The sequence below is a fragment of the Otolemur garnettii genome, unplaced genomic scaffold (genome assembly GCF_000181295.1).
Source record: "Otolemur garnettii isolate 467f Iridium unplaced genomic scaffold, OtoGar3 scaffold00009, whole genome shotgun sequence".
In the NCBI taxonomy this organism is placed as follows: Eukaryota; Metazoa; Chordata; class Mammalia; order Primates; family Galagidae; genus Otolemur; species Otolemur garnettii.
In genome coordinates, this window is record NW_003852404.1 from 38,348,339 (window position 1) to 38,372,905 (window position 24,567).

Here is a 24,567-nt window from a genome sequence, read left to right on the forward strand (position 1 = left end):
GTTGAGCTATAGGCGCCGAGCCTTTAACTTTTCTTCATAGGGCTTTTCCTCTAAATGCCCAAAGCATTTCTTTCTTTGCCTGGTGGTTAACAGAAAAAAAATTGCCAAAAGCACCGTCTTTCAGGTAAACCATTCAGGTAGGTCCTGCTTGGCCCTAATACTGTACACAGGCATCCTGGACCTGGTGTTGTTCTACTTTGCAGGTTGGTTAAATGCATGCCAACTTCCCTCTGTTCTTCAGCTTTGTTCCTGATATATAGAAGGTATTTAATAAATGTTTAATAAATTGATTTCACTTTGACTTCCAGTGGTCTGGGTAGAGAGGAAGTGGGATCCTCTTGACCTCTCTGGAGACGGTGTATGTCAGGGGTTTCCAGGGCTCTTAAAGCTTTATATTTTCGATCTGTGGTGGATACAGCTCAGAGGTGAATAAAATGAGTCTCTGCTAGAATGAAAGGTTCTGTGTACATACAAGTTTTTAAAAAGCATCTGGTTAGTCCTAGTGATCTCTGACCCAGCAGAGTAGATACCATAAGCTAAGCTTACCTTCCTGAGTTGGAAAAATTGTATAGATAAGAAGTTATCATTGAAATTAAATGGCAACAGACATGCCCAAGGAATACTGTGGGGATTAGATTCCTTTATGAATCTTGTGATAGATGAATGTGTAGAGATGGCAACAAAATAATATTGGATATTATTGGATAACAATATTTGGATTATCCAAAATAATATTGGATAACAAAATAATATTGGAATGGTGGATAGAGATGGACGTGATGCCATTTAGAAGAGGAGACACGTGGCATCTCATGAAGGTAATCTGAGGAAATAGTGTCATCATGTAAGAAGCCTTGGAATGAGAATAAGTAATGGCTGTTCAGCAGAGAAGTCCACGTGCCCTCTCCAAAGGCCCTGCTTTACTATATCATCAAAATCAGGTCATGTACATTTTCATATTAAATTTTTGTTAAATAAACTTTGCTAATCGTCAAGAAAGAGAGCATCTGGTTAGAGTTTAATGTGGCTGAAAACATTACTATTTTTTTCATGTTTCAGTTACTCAAATGTGGCTAAAAGTATGCTTTGGAGATTTTCCAAAATAAAAACTCTGAGGTGCGAGAGATTTCAGCCCCAATAATAACTTGAAAATTGGAAGTTGGAATAGCAGCTGTTTTTACAACTGTCTTAACTCTGTCACTAGTGCAATGATGATTTGATTATATGTGACAAGTCTAGTTTCTGGCCATTAAACTCCACTTCAGCCACAGGCATCAGTCTTTCCCTTCCTTTCTTTCACAGTGAATAGACTGGGGGCAGAAATGAGAATGATGAGAAAAAGCAAGAGACCGAAGAGGTCGGGTCTTTCTAGTGACCTCAGATCGCAGCTGGGGATGCTGGCCTTCGTGGCTGCCTCTGTGATCCGGAGCCTGCAGCAAACCAGTCACTGGGCGGGTCTCTCCTCAGCCTCCAAGTCCCCACTACCCAGCATTGTCATGCAGGCACCAGTAGGACTTCCTAGAAGGGGAAATGCATCCCCAAATGGCAAAGAGTCACCTGGACCCATGTGGAAAGACAGGGAACAGCACTCCTTAGTGAGGCAGTGGACGAGGCCCTGGCCCAGAGCAGTCACTCTATAATATAGAGCAGCTACTGCTGCTGTTCTTTCCAGTACTGAAAATTCAGAAATAGATGAGCTCATGTGTGTTCCCATTGTCAGGTAATAGCTTGCAATCTGCCCATGGATGCTGTTCCTTGCCTCCACCAGCCTCCCCTGCACAGTCCATTAGGCACTGCTTGGCACCTTTGAGGAAGGGCTGTTGTGCTAATTTACCCCTGAGTTTAAGAGATGCCCCTGTCCACAGTACTTGAATTATTTCCACATCTCCATCCAGCAATTGCCCTTCCTTCTTAGCACCACTGCAGATCTCTTTACTGGGGAGAGGTTGTCGGAAGTCAAAGGAATATATACATACACCCTTCTAGCCACACACTTTCTGCCCTGGCTTAGTCCTCTTCCCATAGGAGGGTGGCTCTGTTCTCTCACTTCAGTATTCCATGAAAGAGCACCACTCAATTTCCTCAGTTATCTTTTCCCTTTTGCTGAAGAGCTCTGTGATCTCAGGTGCCACATTTTACTAGAAAGGAAGGAGCATGACACCTCTGATCCCTCGCTTAGAGAAGTGGGAAATAATCATTGCAGTTAGGGGCCTGAGAGACACCTCTGTCTGCAGAAGAAAGGGTTTGCTGTTTCTCTGGCTGTCTGCTCCTTCCATCTGCCCCAGGCCCACCCTAGGAAGTCATAGCTGAGCATCTCTCAATGAAATAAATGTTGTAATGGACCAAGTAATGAGCAGGCAGACTTATGTTTAGGCTGTAACCTGACTCTAACCGCTGACCTCAGATAATTAATTTCACATGACATAGCATCTTAGCAGTGTGCTGGCTTAGAAGTTTTCACTTGTCTCTCCCTTTCAGCTAGGTTGCTTTTTCAATTTCCAGGTTTGTCATGTCGATTAGTCAGGTGGCCCCAGACTCTTCCAGTAGGTGAAAGGGGCATCCTGAGTTGGATATATTTTCTACATATGTAAATTATAAACGAAAAAACTCTGTGTCCATTCTTTGGCATAAAAATAAGGGAAACTGGGGAGTTGAGCGAGCAAAGTATAAACTAGCCAATATAAATAAACTCTGGCCCTAGGGCTCGAATACAGCAAGAGGTACAATGTAGAATATGGCACACAGGAACAATGTTTTTCTATGTTAAAAATAGTCATCATAAGGAACTTGTGTTGTAAAGGGCCATGTTCACATTTGCCACCAAGTCCTAATCACAGGGTTAAAATAATTTACAAAATAAGAAAAAACATCTCTGTGAAGGTCTATTTATTCCTGTGCGATGGTGGGTAGGCTTTTATCTCCTCTCCTGTAGGAAGCATGGAAATAATCACGTTGCCCACCTTCCTAAGTATTGCAACTGTTTCCATGACTGCTGAGTTCTCTGGGGTCTCAGACATTTTGATTTCTATAAATAAAATTTTCTTTATTAGTTCAGAGAGATGATATTCTTTTTGAATTTTTGAAAACACAACATGGTGAATTCTCTTATACACTGGAATGACAGTGTGAAAATCAAAATCACCAGCTCGGCGCCTATAGCTCAACCGGCTGGGGCGCCAGCCACGTACACCTAAGGTGGCGGGTTCAAATCCCCAGCCCGGACCCGCCAAACAACAATGACGGCTGCAACCAAAAAATAGCCGGGCGTTGTGGCGGGCGCCCGGGGGCCCAGCTACTTGGGAGGCGGAGGCAAGAGACTCGCTTGAGCCCAGGAGTTGGAGGTTGCTGTGAGCTGTAATGCCACAGTACTCTACCCAGGGGGACAGCTTGAGGCTCTGTCTCAAAAAAAGAAAAAGAAAATCAAAATCACCTTTGAAGGCCTAGTTCAGAGCTGTTACATAATCAAAGGAAGTTACTATGCATTGTAACTTGAATTAGGATTATTAGGAACCTAAAATAGTTGTACTTCTCATGAGTAACTGACTATTTTGCTATTGCAGCTATTGCTTTAGCCTATAGGTACTATGAATAACAATCCCATTGGCTCCTATAAACTTAGAACCAAATTGTGCTCCATCAATGGCAAATATACAAGTCATTATAATACCTTTATCATAACTCTTGGATTGATTTCACATCCAGTACTTTTTCTTCAATATTCACTCCTACTCTTAATTTATACTTTTTTTTTTGTAATCTTGTAAGCTGCCTTAAACACTTTCTACAGAGAATAAGATCACCTATAGTTAACTAGTGGCTAGATAGTGGAAAAAAATAAAAAAGAAAGAAATTTGAGCAGAGAAAGAGGGAGGCAACTACGGAAAGAAGGCAGGCAGGCAGCCACCATGCGAGTCCCTTCCAAATCTGTGGATCACTGGCCTCCAGTGTATTTGTGGGGCTCAAAGTCATTTTTAGCTGGGGAATGTGAACATACTCAGAACATTACAGAGCTCTGTGCAGCTTTGTTGTGATTATCTTAAAGCCATTATCAATTAAGGAAATTCTCCATTGCCAGGCCCTTGGCTAATCCTCTTTCATCTCTGTCCAGTTGAAGGGACTTTCCTAAGAAGCTTCTGTTCTGAGATAAGGGCCTGGGCTCTTCTGAGAACCTTCCTGCAGCCAGCTGAAAACCATAATCCTTAAGCACCATGGATGCAAAGTCCTCCTTGAGAATGGCTCCAAAACTTCCATACCTGATCGAGTTCTGTACCTTAGCTGATCCGGGGGCCACAAAACCTAGTTCATCACCAAGACCTGAAAAATAGCTGGCCACTAAATCCTGTTTGCCTCCATGCCTCAGTATCCTCTGGGAGAGCTGCCAGTGATGTCTGCATAAAATTCACTAATAAAGGCCCCTCCATTCCATACACACTCCCATTTTGATATGGAGACCCCAATATCCCATCTCCCATGTAGAAACTTAGAAGACCGTCATCTCATTGCTGACCCAGTACCAAAATTGGAACCTCTTGGTGGGGGGAAGTGTTTGTGGAGGGGTTGTGGGGTGGGCGTGGAGATGGCCCCTGGTGATCACTGCTTAGCCACTGTCACCTAATGATCTTATTGAAAATAGTTCTGCTCTCAGATGAAGGAAGGAAAAAAAAAAAAAAGAAGCTGGTAACTACCTCCCAAATGATCCCATCTTCTCAGAGTCTAGTTGTCTTCTCAACGTAGATTCTAGTCAAGTCAAAGTCCTTAGGTCCCATCAGCACTGCCATCTAGGCCAGACTCCGTGTGGGAATTCTCGCCCCACCTACATGAGGGAAAGTGGGCCAGGCTCTGTGCCTTGCCAAGCCCTGGTTCTGAAAAATGGAGAATAATAATGAGGATTAAACTATTCAGATAAAAGATCTTGGCACCATCCAGCCCTTGTCACCTCTCACATCATGTTATTCTGGAATGTTCTTCTTTTCCTGGTCCATGCATTGAACTTCTGCTCTTCAGCGTCCATATGAGACTCACCTCTCTCTGGACACCTTCTGTCAGACGCAGCAGCAGATCCTCAGCCTGATGGAGTGCACAGGTCTGCCCTTCCTGTCCCCTGCCACTATATACTCTGCACATTGCATTGTCATTATTTTTGTCATAAGATTTATTATTGGATATTTATATTTATTTCACTAAGAAACCAAAAGAAATTCCAATTGATCTTAAAAAATAAAATGATAACATTGAACCGAGGTTGTCAATGTTTTGTACAATTTTTAACATGGAAATTCATGGTCTACAACCATACCACCCTGAATGTGCCCCATCTCATCTGATCTCAGAAGCTAAGCAGGATTCGGCCTGGTTAGTACTTGGATGGGAAAAATTCTATGCTGTCAAAGACAAGCTGACAGATAAATGTACATTTTTATAATTTAGGTAGAATTATTTCTTAAGATGTTCAGATCTTAAGGGCACTGTTTAGTCATTTTTTGCACAAAATCTAGAACACTGGCAAGGCATGGGGGCTTATACCTGTAATCCTAGCACTCTGGGAGGCTAAGGCGGGTGGATTGCTTGAGCTCACAGGTTCAAGACCAGCCTGAGCAAGAGTGAGACCCTGTCTCTAAAAATAGCTGGGCGTTATGGTAAGTGCCTCTGGTCCCTGCTACTCAGGAGGCTGAAGCAAGAGAATCACTTAAACCCAAGGGTTTGAGGTTGCTGTGAGGTATGACGCCATTTTACTCTACTGAGGGTGACAAAGTGAGACTCTGTCTCAATAAAAAATAAAAAAATAAATAAAAAACCTTACAATATTTCCATCAGGCTTGAAAATTCCCTAAGATCCCCTCTCAGTCAATCCTGACGCCCTCACTCCCCCCACAGAAGCAACAACTGACCTGATTTCCGTCACTGTATGTTAATGTTGCCTACCCTAGAAGTTCCTGTAAATGAAATCACAGAGGACGGACCTCCTTGTGTCTGCTTCCTTCACTTGGAATGTCTCATCCACACAGTTGCGTTTATCAGGAGTTCATTTCTTTCATTGCCCAGCAGGCTTCTAGTGTATTTAGACGCCATTGTCCCTGTGCTCTCTGGTTGATGGGCATCTGCTGCACTGTAGTTTTTATTTTAATTTTTAAATTATCAAACAGTAAAATTGACCTTTCTTCTTTTGACATTACAAAAAGGCCTGTGAATTTTCAGACACATATAAATCTGTGCGAGCACCACCAGTCAGTGCACAGACACTCCCATCACCTTACAGAACTCCCTGCTGCTTCCCTTTACAGCCCTTTCTCTCCTGCCCAAGCCCCTGACCGCCGCCCATCTGTTCTCCATCACTAGTGTCACACTACATTTTAATGGCTTAGTGCCTTTCCCACTACATTGTCACTGTCTCAGCCCAATGGACACATCCCATTCATTTTGCTTCAGCACAGTACCTAGTACATAGCAGGTACTCATTAAATATTTGAAGGATTGAACAAGTTCATGTCCATGTGGCCACAGGCTGAATCCTTCCATAATTCCTAGGAGGGAAAGAGATGCAGAAGGTTAAAGGAAACCAACACTAATTATTCTTTTAAAGAAAAGTTCAGGTCCTTTTTTCACAGCAATAATGACTCTATGATTTTATGAAATTCTAAAGAGTGCACTCCAGTAATTGCCACCTGAGATAATACGTTGAGTCCCACAAAATGAGTAATCTCATGAGAAGGCCCGCAAATGTTTAATACTAAAGATATTACTGCTGTTTAAGTTCGGACTTGAAAATTAAAAGAAAAAATTTAAAAAGGCTTTATTTATTGCCTATTTCTAAATATATTTCAGAAGTCTAAACTTTTCTCCCAGAGCCTTTAATATATTTTTCAGGTATTCTTAGCTCTGTGAAGATCCTCAACCCTGTAGAAAAACTCAATGCTCACAGTGTCTCTTTCGACTCTGATTTCAGTTTCCATAAATTTCCCTCAACTGGTGTCATCTTTATCTGAAATTTGTTTTACTAAACTCATTATTCCTACAAGTGATACTTGGTTCTTATGGCTCGTGTCTTCCCTAGAGCATATTCAGTTCTTTTCTGCTTCAACTTTCCTTTTCTTTTTTTCCCTTCAGTGTTTATTACTGTTTCCTTTTTTGTTAATCACAGTGTTGAAATGAGTCTGTAGCTATCCTTCTGATCCTCTTAATTTCACCCACCAGGACATTATCTCTTACAAACCAAGCCTTTTGCCAGCTCCACGTCACACTTCTTTAAGCAAATAAATTTTCTCCATATGCTTAACATATACCCCTGAGCCCTATAGCCCATTTCCCCTCTTAAAACAGAAATGGGGAAACAGCTGTTCCTCAGCTCCCATAAAGTGTGTCCTGTTTTATAGATCACGCTGGATAGCTCTATTTTGATGTCTGCAATATTACTTGGTCCTTGAAATTGTAAATTTCCTGAATCTGAATTTCCCTCTTACATTTGGGGAAAAAAGATTAGTTCTCCTAGATGTTTCCCTGCACTGTACAAGCCATGAGGTCTTCTCTGTAAGTTCGTTTTGGTAGCTACTTAGGGGTGTCTTTCCTCTCTACAGCACAACAGACTTTTTAACTGTTAAGACTCATATCACGTGGTCATCTCCTTCAGTGTTTCGGCAGATGTTTCGGCAGATTGAATCTGTCTGCTAGATTCTGTGCTACCTGTGGGATGTACACAAATGTAAGGACATCCTGCCTTCAGGTAGCCCACAGACCACCAGAGAAGTCAGACACAGCATGATGAGGGTTCTAATTAAGGAGTACCTGAGATGTAACCACTGCCTTGCCGAGGAGCTGGCAAACTGTGGCCCGTGCGCTGGCTGGTCTGGTTTTGTGTACAAAGTCTTTCTGTAGTGTGGTCACGCCCACTCATTTACATTGTAGTAATTATTTACATATTTTACACGATGTAGTGATAGAGATCATATAGCCAGCAAGCATAAAGTACATACTGTCTAATTCTTTAATATTTAAGAAAATCATTACCTCCTGGCTTAGAGGAAGGAATACCAAGCAAGTATATGGTCACCCAAGAATAGGGTGGTGGTGAAGAACATCACAGAAGAGGCCCGCATTTTAATGTGGGGGTGAGAGAAGAAGCACATCAAGTAATGGGTTGAACACCAAACCCTAGTGTTCCAGAAAACAAAGGAGGAGAGTGTGTCAAAATGCCAAATGCCCCAGGGCAATCAAGTGAAGTGATGACTATGATGACCATCTTGTTAGAATTACTTGTATGCCCAGGCTGCATACCAAGTAAATTGCATTCATTATGTCAGAACTTCATGTAACAACCCTATGAGGTAGATACTATTAATATCCCCCATTTTATAGATAAGGGAACTAAGGTACAAAAAGAAAAAAGGCAAATGGTGTCTCCAGGGTCATACAACCTATAACTGGCAGAGGTAGGGTTACAATCTAGGCAACCTGATTCTAGAGAGCCTATCATTTTAATCCCTGTGCTATACCGATTTGACAGTTGGGGGGGGTCATTGGTGTCCTTAGCAAGAATAATTGTAGTGACATGATGGAAGTAGAAAATAACTTAAACAATAATGATATTTCTCATGGGCCATACACTATTCTGTTTTACCCTAATTCATTTAATTCTTTCAACAACCTCATATTATATATTGAGGAAACCAAGGCACAGAAAGATGAACCAACTTGCCCCAAACCAAACAGCTATTGAGTGGGAGAGGTATGATGTAAACCAGGGCATTATGGAGGGAAACAGCTTTGCCCCTAACTTAGCCTGATCTGCCTCCCTGTATCACTACTGACCCCCATTTGTCCTCAGCCCTTTCTCAGTTCTCTTGGAGATTTTGGCCTGAATCTTGCTCTCCTTTCCTTGCTACTCCATGTACCCCACTATGATACCCAGTTATTTTAGGAAAATAAAAAAGAAAGCTTCAGAAAATTCATAGGCAGATCAATGGAACTATATGCTCCCCTAGCATATGTATAAATGAAAGTACATTACAAGACAGGAAGGGAGGAAGCGTTTGGTAAAATATTGGGACAGTTGATTAAATATTTGGAAAAATAATATAGTTATAGCTTCAGCTTCACATTTATACTATACAACAAAATCAACTCTGTATGGATTTCTTAAATTTTTAAAAATTATGAAGCCCTAAAAAACCGATGCAAGTATCTACTTTTGGATGAAGAGAACATTTCTAAACATAATTGCAATGAAAATATGATACATATGATCTCATGACAATTAAAAACATGTGTAAATAAAAAGTAACTATAGGCAGTGCCCATAGCTCAGTGGGTAGGGCGCCAGCCACATTCACCCAGGCTGACAGGTTCGAACCCGGCCCAGGCCTGCTAAACAACAATGACAACTGCAACCAAAAAGTAGCAGGCATTGTGGCAGGCACTTACAGTCCCGGCTACTTGGGAGGCTGAGGCAAGAGAATCGCTTAAGACCAAGAGTTGAGGTTGCTGTCAGCTGTGATGCCATGGTACTTTACCGAGGGCAACATGGTGAGACTCTGTCTCAAAAAAAAAAAGTAAACAAATAAATAAAAGTAACTTTAAAAATTAAAAGATAAAAGCGACTTTTTTAGCCTTAACATTAAAAGAGCCATACAAATTAATAAGGGAAACATTAAAACTCTCCTTGAAAAATTAACAAAGGTTAAGAACATTCTGTTTTTAACTGTTAAGACTCATTATATGGTCATCTCATTCTGTTCATATAAGAAATATACATGGCTAGCCGAGTAATATATTTAGTCACTTATGATCCAATAAATGCAAATTAAAATGTTATTTTTACCTATGAACAATGTTAAAAAGATAATACCTAGTGTTCTCGGGGGCATGATAAACAAGCATTTTTATACAGATGACTTATAAATTGACCCCAAACCTTCTGGAAAACAGTGTAGAAGTTGTTAAGACCCTTTAAAAAGGCTCGGCGCCTGTGGCTCAAGCGGCTAAGGCGCCAGCCACGTACACCTAAGGTGGCGGGTTCGAATCCCCAGCCCGGGCCCGCCAAACAACAATGATGGCTGCAACCAAAAAAGGGCCAGGCATTGTGGCGGGCACCTGTAGTCCCAGCCACTTGGGAGGCTGAGGCAGGAGACTCGCTTGAGCCCAGGAGTTGGAGGTTGCTGTGAGCGTGATGCCATGGCACTCTACCCAGGGGGATAGCTTGAGGCTCCGTAAAAAAAAAAAAAAAAAAAGACCCTTTAAAAACATGCATGCCTTTTTACAATGCAATTTCTCTTCTGGAAATCTGTTCTAAACAGAAATGCATCAAATGTTACATAGAAAGATGTCTATTATGTATATACTATATTTACAAAGACAAATTTTGGAAATAATCTAAGTCATAAAAGAAGAATAAGTAAATACAGTATTGACAAACAATGATTTATTATATAGTTATTAAAAATGTTTTTAAGACTAATGATATGGGGAAATGCTTACACAGTATTAAAGGATAAAGTATTGGTATATGATATATAATTCCAAATATGTAAAGTTATGTATATGTAAATATATACATATGCTCATATACACACAGAGACAGGACAAAATGTGGAAATAAACATATCAAAATTATAATATGGATGTCTTTTATATTAAGACCAATTTTCTTTTTTTGCTTTTCTACATTTCTTGAAATCTCCACAATTAGAGTGTGTGTGTATGTATGTATATATGTATATATATATTTTTTTTGAGGCAGAGTCTCACTCTGTCACCCTAGGTAGAGTGCTGTGGCATCACAGCTCACAGCAACCTCAAACTCCTGGGTTTGAGCAATCCTCTTGCCTCAGCCTCCCAAATAGCTGGGACTATAGGCACTCGCCACAATGCCTGGCTAGTTTTTCTATTTTTGGTTGAGACAGGGTCTCATTCTTGCTCAGGCTGGTCTCAAACTCCTGAGTTCAGGCAGTCTACTCACCCAGAGTGCTAGGATTACAGATGTGAACCACCATGCCTGGCCAGTATATATTATTTTTATATTAGGGAAAAGGGTAAAAAGGGGGTTTAAAAATGGTGACCCCATCTACTTGTGGTATAATATTGATAAGTCAAGTCTTATTTTAGTCTCTCTGTTCATTCACTTCGTTAGACTTACATCTCAGCTTTCTCCCACCCTGTCCTGTAAGACCTCAGAGTGTGCTCCTTGAAGATCATTACAAACAAAATCTTTGGTGTATGCTTTCCATATAGTTGGTAATTAGCTGATAGGCTAATATCCTTAAGCCTGCTTTACCAATAAGAAATTTTAGGGATAAAGCAATGAAGTACCTTGTCCTAAGGTATGAAAAAAGAAGCTGGATAAAGAAATTCTTTTTTCTGAAGCAGGACAGGTGAACATCTTTGCCTGCCTCTAATGATTCATTAATATAAAAGGTGCATTAAAGGAATACATGAAGTAATCTAAATAGGTAGTTGGGGTCCGTGAAAGCCAAAGGGCAGTCTTAACGGAAATAGTGTTCTTCCATTGTAATACTTCTTTTCCTTGGGATTACACTTTATAACAAGGGTGAGTGGATAGCAGGTCTAGCTGAGGGCTTACAGGCTTTTGTTTTTATGAAATTTCTGTTCAGGGGCAATTATGTAACACACATACATAATGAGCCGTGTTCACTTGTGTTTTTTTTAATGTTACCCTATCCCTCTGTACTTCAGCATTCCACTTCACTCTGGAAATTTTGACACATTCAGGTATGTGGCATTCTTAATATAAATTGGCCCAAACTATAAAACATAAATCACAGCCATGTGACTTCATCAATCCACACTGAGAAAACCGTGGCATGAAGTGATATACCCCAAATAACAAAAGTTTAAGCTATAATTTAAGGCTTCTAGGGCCTCGACCTTCACTCCTCTATACTGGCACTTCCCAAAATAAGTACAGCAGAGAGCTGATAAAAAGCATTCTGCAAAGAGGGGTTAAAGGAAAAGTAATTCTGAAGATGGCCTTATCTTCATTTCTTCACTGGGAGTGGTAATCCATTTTAATATATTACTGTGTATTAAAGAATCCCTGCAGTAAGACTGATGCTAACCCAGGGGATATGAGGACAGTGAGCATGAACCAGGACTAGTCTAGGCAAACCAGGACAAATTATTCTCCCTGGCTAAAATATAGGATGGGAAACATGGCGGAGAGTTCCTGAAAGATACTTGAACTACAGTAGAACCTCCATGGTTTACCCTCTCCCTACATTGACCGCCACCTCACCTTGACCTGATTTTCACAGTTTGGACATGCACATTCACATGTCAGTTCAGTAGGCCTAGTTCCTTATGTTGACCACCTCTGTATATTGACCAGTTTGTTACAGTCCCTTGGGTGGTCAACTTACAGAGGTCCTACTGTATTGGGTTTGGGGTTTTTTGCAGGAAGGTGGCTGCCTGCCACATGCAGCAGCTTCTGCCGAGTTAGATGAAAGTTAATCATCATACATCATTATGTTAAACTAAGCTGTACCCATAAAGCCCCAGGGATTCTAATGCCCTGCTTAGAGATTAGTACCACCAGAGAGCTACTTGATTTACTCTCTAAGTTTGAGGAGCAGTGTTATATAGTTGTTCAGGGAAGACTTCAAATCAAGACTGCCTATATCCAAATCTTGGATAGGTGACTCAGTTTCTACCTCTGTAAAATAGGTTATAACAACATCTTGTAAGATTGATGTGGGAATTAAATGAATTGTTATGTAGAGCATTTAGAATGGTATCTTGCACAAAGGATGAAGTTAATCATGATTATTGATTTCTATTTCAAGAATGGATAATTTACATAGCAGTGCTTCCAAGTATCCTCATCTGGTAAATATAACAGATATATTAAGACCCAAAATGCCATTGCTAGCATCCTTAGCTTTATTCATTTAATTCTGCCAAAGCTGGACAAAAAAGGTTGAATTGAAATTACTCATAGCTTGAAAACTGCCCCTGGTAAGGTAAATGTTCCAACATTTAAAACAAACTAGAAAGGATGAAGGGAGTTTTCACTAAAATTCAAGGCTGAAGTTGAGGTCATTTCACTTAAGCTGACTTAATTCTTTTCTTTAAGCTAAAAAGAAAAAAAGAAAAGAAAATAATAGCAGGTAGCTATTTTGGCTGCAAAGCTGTCCCCAGATATCTGCATGACCTCCACTGCATTTTTGTAACTTAAGGCAGGTCCTGTGGCACATGTTTTTGGCATTAAAGATGTTTTGGCACTCTACCCAGGGTACAGAGTGAGGCTCTTTCTGTAAATGAATGAATGAATGAATAAAATGAATATAGCATTGCTACCCTGGAGCAAACTTTTAGAGGATAACCTGTAAGATTTAGTTCTGCTTTAGTTCTGCCACTGCTACAGACCTGCGTGGGCAATCACACGAGGAGCCAGGCACCTGCGGCTCTGGTGCTTGTCCATGATGTGGCCTGGCTGATTCTTGAGGACCCTTTCCTATATGCATTTTTAAAAATAAATGGTCAGACACAGTGGCTCACACCTGTAGTCCTGGCACTCTGGGAGGCCAGCAGGGTGTATTGTCTGAGCTCAGGAGTTCGAGATCATCCTGAGCAGGAGCGAGACCCCATCTCTACTAAAAATAGAAAAAGTAGCCAGGCATTGTGGCAGACGCCTGTAGTCCTGGCTACTCAGGAGGCTGAGGCAAGAAGATTGCTCAAACCCAGGAGGTTGAGGTTGCTGTGAGCTATGGCACCAGGGCACTCTACCCAGGGTACAGAGTGAGGCTCTTTCTGTAAATGAATGAATGAATGAATAAAATGAATATAGCATTGCTAACCTGGAGCAAACTTTTAGAAGATAACCTGTAAGATTTAGTTCTGCTGATTTGTAGCTGGCAACCAAAATTTTACACCATTTAACTGTCCCCCCAAAAGAAAATGAAGGACTTTTCTTCATTTTCACTTTTTCTTCATGTGTCTTTCAGGTGACTTTTTGGTCTTAGTCCTTTACCTTCTGTCAGAGTGTCAGGACCCATAAAGTGACTCCCGTTAAGTGTTTTGCCTTCCTATTACAATTTTTCTAACTTTAAAGGTTTCTGGGGGAACTGGCAGTATATTTTGTAAGCAAACCCTGGATCTGTTGCCAGGGACATCCTCAGCTATGGAAAAAGGAGCAGTATTGGAATGTACATCAGGCTATAGCCTTGTCACTGGAAATAGCAAAGTGAAGGGGGGACAGACATCACCCAACTCCCCATTCTAGTTCAAAATGACAAGAAACTTTCTGACACAAAGAACCAGCTCATGGGGACTCATATCCAGAAATGGATTTTTCCTTTTTGGAAAGGAGAAGAGAGCTGAAGGCTCCAGGGAGATGGAAAAGGTAGTATTTTGCTGTATAAAAGAGAAAGCCAAAAGGAAAAATTGGTAGGTAGGAAAAACTAAACAAGCGAAATTACGGTGGTACTAACATAAAGCCTGACATACCACCACAGGCCTGCAGAAGAGTGTGTGGTCCAGCGCCCCAGCACAAGACCCTGGGCTGGAAGAGGCCTGGAGGCCAAGGCCAACCCAGCCTGCCAAAGTATCTCTAAGTGTTCCCCCCGCTTAGGGCATTCGGCAGGACAGACCTGGCCTTGGGTTTGCTGCTCCTGCTGCCTTCTCCTTCAGCAAAAGCTTCATTTCCATATAGGCCCTGTCTCCTTTTCTCCACACTTCCCATCCTCACTGATAGTTGCACCTGCTTACTAACTATATTGCAGTCCTAACATAGTCTTGTTTCTGCTTTTGGTTCTTAATGGAGGAAGTGAAGCTTGAGCTGAATTTTGGGGGGTGGAGTAAGATTTTTATAGAAAAGGAGAAACAAGGATGAAGGGAGAACAGGCATTCTGAACCATTAGAGTAGATGAGAGGTACACTCATAGACAGGAGGAGTCTTTTGTGGTGTGGCCTAATTTGAAACTCTTCCTTTTTAGTCCTAGCATATCTCTGGAAATTACTTTGAAAAATGTACAGAAGCAATGAAAAATGGACCCTCCTTCACTGCACAACCTCTGTTAGTGTAGCTGGAGTCAGAATTGCCATCCTCTTCTCCCTTGGTGTGCTTCTCCCTGCCATTCCCTCCCTTCCCTCCCCTGTGATCTGGCCTCCACGGAGTTCAGTCTCAGGGTCCTGTCCTTTGGATGTGGGAATTGTGTTCTTTCTCAGAGATGCCGGTGGGAGTCTCTTAATGAGCTGGGAACATGGTTCTTGAAGAGTAGTTCCCGGCCCTGGTTCTCCTGGCCAAATAAAACATTCTGGCTCCTCAAGATGAGTAATTTTAGCAAAACACTTTAGGCTGTTTAAGCGCAGCTGTGTCTCCAGCATTACTTTCAGTGTGTGTAGTGTAGCTTTCCCAGAGAACAGCTGACCACCTCTAGAAATAAATAAAGAAGAACCACCCCCTCAAAATGAAATTCAACTAAATTGACCAAGATGGATTTTTAAAAATAGTCACAATGTAATGATAAACAATTCAGCAGGAAGTCATAACAATTCTAAATGTTCATGTACCTCATGTACTTATGAAATATGCAAATAAAAATTGATGGAATACTAGAAAACATAGGAAAATTGAAAATAAGAGATGTTACTATGCACTAATAATCGATAGAGAAAAACACAGTTCATAAATATGTAACAGATTTGAAAAATCTGTACCTAACAATTAGAAACTGTATGTGTGTATATATATATATATTTTTTTTTTTTTTTTTTAATTGTTGGGGATTCATTGAGGGTACAAATAAGCAGTTCACAATTGATTGCAATTGTTAGGTAAAGTCCCTCTTAGAATTGTGTCCCGCTCCCAAAAGGTGTGTCACACACCGTCACTTCCCACCCCTTCCCTTTTTTCCTAGAAACTCTGCATTCTTTAAAAAAAAAAAAAAAGTGTAACTTTTTTAAAAACCTTAAAACATTTCCAAAAATTGATTATAGACGGGCAAATGATGGCTCATGGTCTACTGTTTCAGAGAATTACCAAAAAAGATGTTTTTTTAGATCTTTTATGAAAGTAAACCTTAATAACTAAACCAGACAAGGAAAGTACTAGAAAGGAAATTATATCAATCTGACTTTTGAACATTGATGGAAAAGAATTTACAAGAAAGAAATATGTCATGATTGGTTGGGATTTATCCTAGGAATAATGAGAATGGTTTAACATTGGAAAACCTATTTTTACGGGCAGCGCCTGTGGCTCAGTGAGTAGGGCACCAGCCCCATAAGCTGAGAATGGCAGGTTAAAGCCCAGCCCTGGTGAAACTGCAACAAAAAATAGCCAAGCATTGTGGCAGGCACCTTGGTCCCAGCTATTTGGGAGGCTGAGGCAAGAGAATCACCTAAACCGAAGAGCTGGAGGTTGCTGTGAGCTGTGACACTACAGCACTCTACAGAGAGGGGGCCAAAGTGAAACTCTGTCTCTAAAAAAAAGAAAACCTATTTTTACAATTTACCACATTAACAGATTGTAGGAGAAACCCATATAGCCATTTCAATAAATGAAAAAACAAAAAGCATTGCATTACATTTAACACTTATTCATAATTTTAAAATAAAAGCAACAGAGACCTCTTAGCAAAGAAAAAAAAATAGAGGAATAGAAGAAAACATTAAACTGTAAGCAGCATTTTTTGATTTAAGAAGAGTGTAGGGGTTGGTTATGAACTCTGGGATTTGAATATCTGGGATTCAAAGCTTAGTTGTGCCAATTTTTACTTGTATGATGTTAGAGAAGTATTATAAATTAATGAGAGTTGGCTTCTATCATTATTTTTTAAGTCAGGTTTCTTGAGGAATAATTAACATTAGTAAAATTAACTATATCACTGAACAGCTCTGTGAATTCTGACAAATGCCTGCAGTTGTGTAGCTACCACCACAGTCATACAGAACATTTCCATCACTCCCCAGTCCTCCACTTCCATTCCCTAGTAACTACTGATGTATAGTTTTGCCCCTTCCACAGTGTTAAATAAATGAACTCATACATTATAGAGCCTCTTCAGTCTGGCCTCTTTTGCTTAGCATCAGGCACATGAAGTTCTCCCCTGCTGGTATGTGTTTCAGTAGTTTGTTTTGTTCTTTTCTTAACTAGAACAAGGAACAAGGTGGTTAGCCAGAGCAGATCAGGCTTTTCTGAGGCCTGAAACTTACACAATTTGGTGGTCCCTGGCTTAGAGAAAGAATGCGAAATTACTGATACAAAATTAGATATGAAAGAAGGTATTTCAAATAAGAAAAGAAATAACAAATAGTAACAATAACAAACACGGGCGCTTTGAAAATTTGTATTTTACTCATCCCCATCAATTAGGAAAAATATATCATTTCTGTAGAGTCTCAGACAATGTATCTTCTACTGTATATATCCCTACAGGAAAGAGCTTCCATTTTGAATAGACCAAAATGAGAACTTAGTTCTCTGCTTACAGTTTTATATTTTTGATGCAGGTTTCACACATTCCAGACTTGGTTTCTCACTCACTTCCCGTGTCATTCTAGGGACAGTTGCTACAGGCACATTCGTGTCATGATCTACACCCTGTAGCCCTGCCCTCTTTGTGTCAGAATGTCTGGTGGGTTAGCACAGAGTGGTAGGAGAATTCCTGACAGCATTCCAGCTTCAGAACAGCTAGCAAAAATGTAACTATAGACAGATGTGATTATAAACTACATAAATATCCCATTAAACTCAAACTAAATGTACATGCAATCTGTTTACCCTAACTGGACCCCCCAAATGCTCCCGGTATGTGTGACAGAGGAGAATTCTGAGTGGAAACAGATAATGGTCCAAACATACTATGGCTAAATATTTCCTTTGCAAATTTTTAAAGAACAATTGACTGTATGATCCCTTTGCCGGGCTCCTTCCCAGGGCCTAGCAGGGGTTTATGTAGGTGAGTACCTAGAAATTTAGGGAAAATTCTGAGAAACTGGACTTCAGATATTCTCATGAAAAGGATGAAGGTGGGAACTGAGGGAAAGAAGATGGGCAGCCTTCTATTTTCACCTGCTGTTGTTGCTATGGGTTGAAAAATGACAGTATACTTGACTCTCTTTAGGGTGAATTTAACCAGTCCCATCTGGCAGTGTCTTTTTTTAAGTAGAGTCTTCAGGAAGTTAGGGACAAGGCAGTGGTGTCTTGGTGACTCCATTTTATGGGCTGAATTGGTCGTTGGACTGAGTGGCGCAGTCCTGGTTTAACCTCAAATCTCAGCAGTTCTAGAGGAACCTGGGTATTGGAGCCAGACTGGCGAAGTCGGATCCCTAGGCTTCTCTTTCAGTATCCTGTTAATGAAAATCACAGAACTAACATCCTTACTTGAGAAAAGCAGTTTTCTCTCTGGGACCAAAAACCATCACAATCTAGGAAACAACTAATTTATTCAACCTCTAGTGACATGAGATGATCTCATTTTATATGTTAAAAGGTTTCAGATGAAATAATTTTGTGGAATAAGAAATAACTCAGAATTAGAGCATTGGATTAACAAGGTATTTTTAATATTTCTCATGGGTTTTGTTGCGTAAGAGTCACATACCATTAAAAATATGTTACAGTTGGCTTTCTGTATCCACACGTTCCACATCTGTTGTTTCAACCAACTGGGGATCAAAAATACCTTTTAAAGTACTGAGTGTGTACAGACTTTTTTCTCTTGTCATTTTTCTCTAAACAGTATAGTCTAACAACTATTTATATTGTGTTAGGTGTTATAAGTAGCCTAGAGATGATTTAAAGTATATAGGAAGATGTGAATAGGTTACATACCAACACTGTGTATTTTTGTGTCTGGGACTTGAGCATTGGTTCCAGAACTTCCCTTGCATATCAATCCCCCATGAATTTTGAGGAACAAATGTCTTTATTTTCAACTAGACTCCTTAAATACAGACTACATTCCTCATTTAGCAAATTTTAGAGAATGAAAAAATACAGATTGTAGAATTTTTTCTAAGATCATTACTTGATTTTTAAACATTTATGAGATTGATCATGACATTTATTTGTAAGTCATTCTTTTTATCTTAACGAGTTTTTGTGGGTTTTTTTAGAGACATAGTCTCACTTTATTGCCCTTGGTAGAGTGCCATGGAGTCACAGCTCACAGCAACATCCAACTCCTGGGCTTAGGCAATTCTCTTGCCTCAGCTTCCTGAGTAGCTGGGACTACAGGCGCCACCACAACGCCTGGCTATTTTTTTGTTGCAGTTTGGCCAAGGCCAGATTCAAATCCGCCACCCCTTGGTATATGGTGCCAGCGCCCTACTCACTGAGCTATAAGCGCCACCTGAGGCATTTAATGTTTTGCATAGAGAATATATATTACTTTATAATGAAAATATAAATAAAGCAATAAGTATGAGTGTGCTTTTTACTATCAGTCAACACTAGACCAAGTATTTGGGGCACATTTATACCTTTAGGGATTTTCTGATTCAGATGGGGAGAAAACCTAACATTTATGCAATACCCACACATTGTGATGCAAGGTAAAATTATGTGCTCATTTATAAGGAACAGGTAATATACAGCATAGAAAAACATGTAGAGACAAGAGGGAAAAGGAGAACTGTGTAGTCAGGCAAGGTTTTCTTGAAGGATCCCAACTGAACACAGAGAATATTCAGTGAAAGGAGACTCCATTGATAGAAGCCAATATAAGAATGTTCACAGGACTAAAGGTGGTCTTTAGATTCCTTGGGATTGTTTATATGTAAATAATCATGTCATCTACAAGTGGAGTTAGGTAGACTTACTGCTTTCTAATTTTTATGCCTTTTATTTCCTTTTCTTGTCATATTGCACTGGCTAAAAGTTCTAGTACTGTGTTGAACAAACCTGATGAGAGCTAACATCTGTGCCTTGTTCCAAATGAGGGGGAAGGCATTCTGTCCTTCACTATTAACTATAATGTTTGCTGTAAGTTTTTGTACATACTATTTATCAGTTTCAATTCTTTTTAAATTTATTGATGCTTTATGGCCTAGACTATGACCCGTCCTGGTATATGTACCATAACATTTGGAGAAAATATGCATTCTGCTGTTGTTCATTGTAGTGTTCTATAAATGTTGATAAAATCCTTTGCTTTATGGTATCATTTAATTCTTCTATATCTTCATTGACTTTAACTTGATTGTTTTGTCTGTCTTTCATTTCAATCAGTTTTTCATCACATATTTTGTAGCTCTACTGCTTGGTGCATACACATTTAGGAAGTGATGTCTTCTTGATAAGGTTATCCTTTTCTCATTATATAATGTCCCTCTTGTTTTATGATAATTTTCTTTGCTCTGAAGCCTACTTTATATGATGCTACTATAGCCATTCCTGCTTTCCTTTGACAAATATTTGCATTCCTTTGCTTTCAATTTGTTTATATGATTAATGTTTGAAGTAAGTTTACTACTTCATAAGTAGTTAAGTACTTAACTTCATACAGTTAAGTCATATTTTTTAATCCATTCTATCAATCTGTCTTTAAATTTGTATGTTTAGACCATTTACATTTTATGTATTCATTGATATGTTTGGGCTGACTCTGACATTTGGGGGGATTGTTTGTTTTGTTTTTCATACCTCTGTTTTATTTTTCCTGCCTCCCTCTAGGTTACTTGGACACTTTTTAGAATCTTTGATTTATCTTAGTGCTTTTGAGTGTATCTTTTTGTATGGTTTCATCTCTCTAAACAGCAGTTTTCTTATCTGAAAATGGAGAGTTTATTATCTATAAATTCAGTACTTATAAGATTAAATAAGATGATTTATGTGAAGCCCAATGTCAAACATGTGGTAACTATTCAGCAATGGTAGTTATGATCACTTATTATCATCATCATATGTTTTGTTTTGTTTTTTGTCATTGTAAACTCTTAATATTTTTAAAAGCAATAAAAAGTCCTTTTGTAGGGCCAGGCATGGTGACCCATGTCTATAATCCCAGAATTCTGGGAAGCTGAGGCAGGTGGATTGCCTTAGCTTAGGAGTTCGAGACCTACCTAAGCAAGAATGAGACCCCATCTCAAAAATATAACCAGGTATCAAGGGAATGATTTACTTATTCTGATAGGCATATATTATCTCAGCCCACTGTCTGGCATTTGTGAATATATCTTACAAAATAAATTATTATAAAAAATGATAGCTTGCTATTAGCCTGACTATGATTATTCCTTAATTTTGAATGAGGTAATATGTCTTCATTGTGGATAATTTCCTTAAATTCAGCTCTTTAGGGGTAGAATTACAAAGTCAAGAGATCAAACCTTCTATAAAGGTGGTACCCAGTTGCACTAGCAATGAGAGAAAGAGAGAGAGAGAGACTTTTCTGATTTTCAAACATTTTGTTTCTTAGAAACATCAAATGATGAAGGCGAAGACACAGAAGTTATGCAGCAGGAGACAGTTCCAGTTCCTGCACTGTCAAAGAAAACCAATCAGGTAATAGTCACTGTGGGAGAGTCACAGCTGTTAGATTTTGAAAACATCTTCTGCCATCGCCCTATAGCATTTCCTGTGGCTTAGTATCAGTTGTTTGTGAGATTTGAGAGAAGCTTTTACTTTCTCTGCCTTTGAAAGGACAATACTTCTTTAATCATAAACCAGCAAGGTCTGTTTTTTAGCCCTGATTTTTTTAACTATATAAATGTATATCACAATACTGATATCTTAGATTTTTATATCACATTTTCACCAAAAATCCAGCCTTATTCTTTTTGGTACAGTTCCTAAAAGGAGACAAATAGCGTAAAGATATGAAAGATTGCTTTACGCACATATGCATAATTACAATACTGTGCCATGTGGCAGCAGGCTTCTAGAACCTTATGTCTACCCAGTCTTGTGGTCTGTGATATGCACTATTAGGAGATTCACCACAAGTGGCCATTTGGATAAACTTAGCTTCCTAGTCCAGTGACCTTTTATTGTCTTTTTAATCTTCCTACTGACTTTTAAAATGCCACTCACATCTACTTGTAGCTTTTTCCAGTTATGTGTCCCTCACACCTGATTGGTAAACCTATGTGTCCTTTTAAGGATTGTCCAGCACAATGCAAAATTCTCATCTTCTTCATAAGAACCATTTGGAGTCTTATTCTTATTGTCAGTACCCTAAACTCATCCCACTAGCATGTGACTCCACCCAAAGTTTGTGACCAGGCTCAGGATCACTGTGAGAAGCAATTTAGCATAGTATTGCTTAAAAGCTATGTGAACTTGGGCAAATTCTATGCCTCTCTCCTTATTAGTGAGGTGAGGATAATAATCATAACTTCTTCACATAGTTCCAATGAGGATTAAGTGAGTTAGCACTTGTTAAGCTTTTCAAACAGTGACTGGCAAAGAGTAATCACTGAAATGTTAATTATTTTATTGAAATATATTTCGTCATCATTGGCTCGGTGCCCATAGTTCAGTGGTTAGGGTGCCAACCACATATACCAGGGCTGGCGGGTTTGAACCCAGCCTGAGCCTGCTAAACAACAATGACAGCTACAACAAATAAATAGTTGGTCTTTGTGGCAGGCACCTATAGTCCCAGGTACTTGGAAGGCTGAGGCAAGAGAATCACTTTAGCCCAAGAGTTTGAGGTTGCTGTGTGCTGTGATACCACGGCACTATAGTGGAGGCACTGTCTCTAAATAAATAAATAAACTAAAAAAAAAAAGAAATACATTTCATCTTTTTTATTTTGTTCAGTATTTTTTCCTTGAGGGAAGAAGAATGCATAAAAGTATACATACATAATATACATTTAATGTATAATTTGATCTCTTCAAAGGCCCTATACCAGTTTTACCTTTAACTGTTCTTTCAAAAACCTATAGATTAATACATCCTTAACTTTTCAGTTTATTTCCTCAAGTTGAGGTTGAGTTTTACTTTAACTTATCCCATTGACCACACCCATACACACACTTTCTTTGACTTTTGCCTCTTATCGTTACCTACCTGTAGAACTTATTTCCAAATACTCTTCTTCAGACATCATTGGCTTTCTCTCCTTTCATTTTCGTCTTGCTTGCTCCTTAATCTTTCTGGACCCATTGGTAGAGGAATAAATTTGCCCAACGCTGCATCCTCACTGCCTTTTTATTAGTGGAATCATCAGTATTGCTCCATTTCTGTTTTACAGCTTCGCTTTTCTCTTCCCACAACCATCAAATTAGGTGAATGGAAGACAGCTTTAGCGAGAAAGGGAAAAATGAGTTAAGTACATTCCTCAGTTCTGAGTGATTCACCCATCTTTCTGCCCAGATTTCAACAATAATAAAGACCTCTGATCCAGGAGTTACCACAGGCACTGCACAGGCACACCATAACTCACACAATCCCACAGCCTCCTTCTGGGACTGGCGGGAGCCTAATCACAAAGAACCTGCGGCCCAGAGAGACAAGCGCCAGCCGTCACGGCCTGCCTGCCATCTGCTGGTCTCTGAGGATGCTGCTGCTCGGGCTCCCTTCTCACCCCACCTTTCTCTTTCAACTTGGGAAAATTGGATTATCCATATTTTCAGGTGCTTTGTTGGTCACATGCCAAGACCAAAAAAAAAAAAAAGTTATTTCTGGTAGGCAAAAAAAATTACAAAAGCTTAAGATTTACTGCCTATTTTAATCACTTTTCTCTTGTTCTAATTTCTTCACAACTAAATTACTCTGAAGAGGCCAGGTCCTAGGTAGACCAAATGCCCTGACCCTCTTCTGCAACTCTAGCCTCGATTCCCTAGCTAGAGTACAGGCAGTCCCCAAATTACAAACATCCACTTTAGAAACAACTCACATTCATGAACAGAGGCTGTTATGGTAAGTCCCCAAGTTACAGACATCCAACTGACATACAACTCACACCTACAAACAGAGGCTACTACGTGTTACAGGTAATAGGTAAATGTACCTATTCCAACTTACATACAGATTCAACAAAAAACAAACCTATAAAGCCTAGCTCCTTCATAACTCAGGGACTGCCTATACTGTCCTTTTAGGGCCCTGGTCTTCCCCACCAAGCTGTACTACCTCAAGGATGGAGTTTACCTGTGCATTCATAGCCCCTGACACAGAACCTTGCCCCAAATTACCTCTAATTACTTGGAGATCAAGGAATAAACAACCATGCTGGGATCCTAGTTTTCTCATCACTGTGTTCATCTCAACCCAGCCTGTGAGCCAGCAGCTCCCTGACACTGCTGCCTACAGAATCTCCTAGAGCTTGGTTACTCAGTGTCCCACCAGCCCCATATCAGTCTTCCTACACAGCCCCCTCCAGGAGAGGTTCCCCCAACTTGACATTCACAGCTGAGGCTGCCCACATGGGCCCTGATCCCTGGGGCTCCTCTGGGAGCTCCCGGGTCCTCTCAATCTTGCTGCTCTTCCCTCTCTCTGGAACACCTCCCACCACCTCAAGAATGACTTTCCTGTCAGGCAGACTGTGCTTTTCTAGTTGTTATACACATAAAACTTGACGCTCCAAGGGGTTCAGAGCACCTTGTGGCCAGGGTTTCTTTTGTTTCCGCAACAGTACCTAGCACAGTTTGGGGCACTTACTTGGCAGG

General features: G+C 40.0%; 1 protein-coding gene and 1 pseudogene across 1 annotated transcript in view; both read left to right on the forward strand.

Moving 5' to 3' along the window:
- The window catches only part of LOC111723222, a 3,360-nt pseudogene extending 2,497 nt beyond the window's left edge, over positions 1-863 (forward strand).
- The window catches only part of CMSS1 (cms1 ribosomal small subunit homolog (yeast)), a 348,622-nt gene that overhangs the window by 291,322 nt on the left and 32,733 nt on the right, over positions 1-24,567 (forward strand). The window contains exon 2 of the mRNA XM_003783954.3: positions 21,369-21,454. Within this exon, the coding sequence (XP_003784002.2) occupies positions 21,369-21,454 (86 nt within the window). The remainder of the gene's footprint in view (positions 1-21,368; positions 21,455-24,567) is intronic.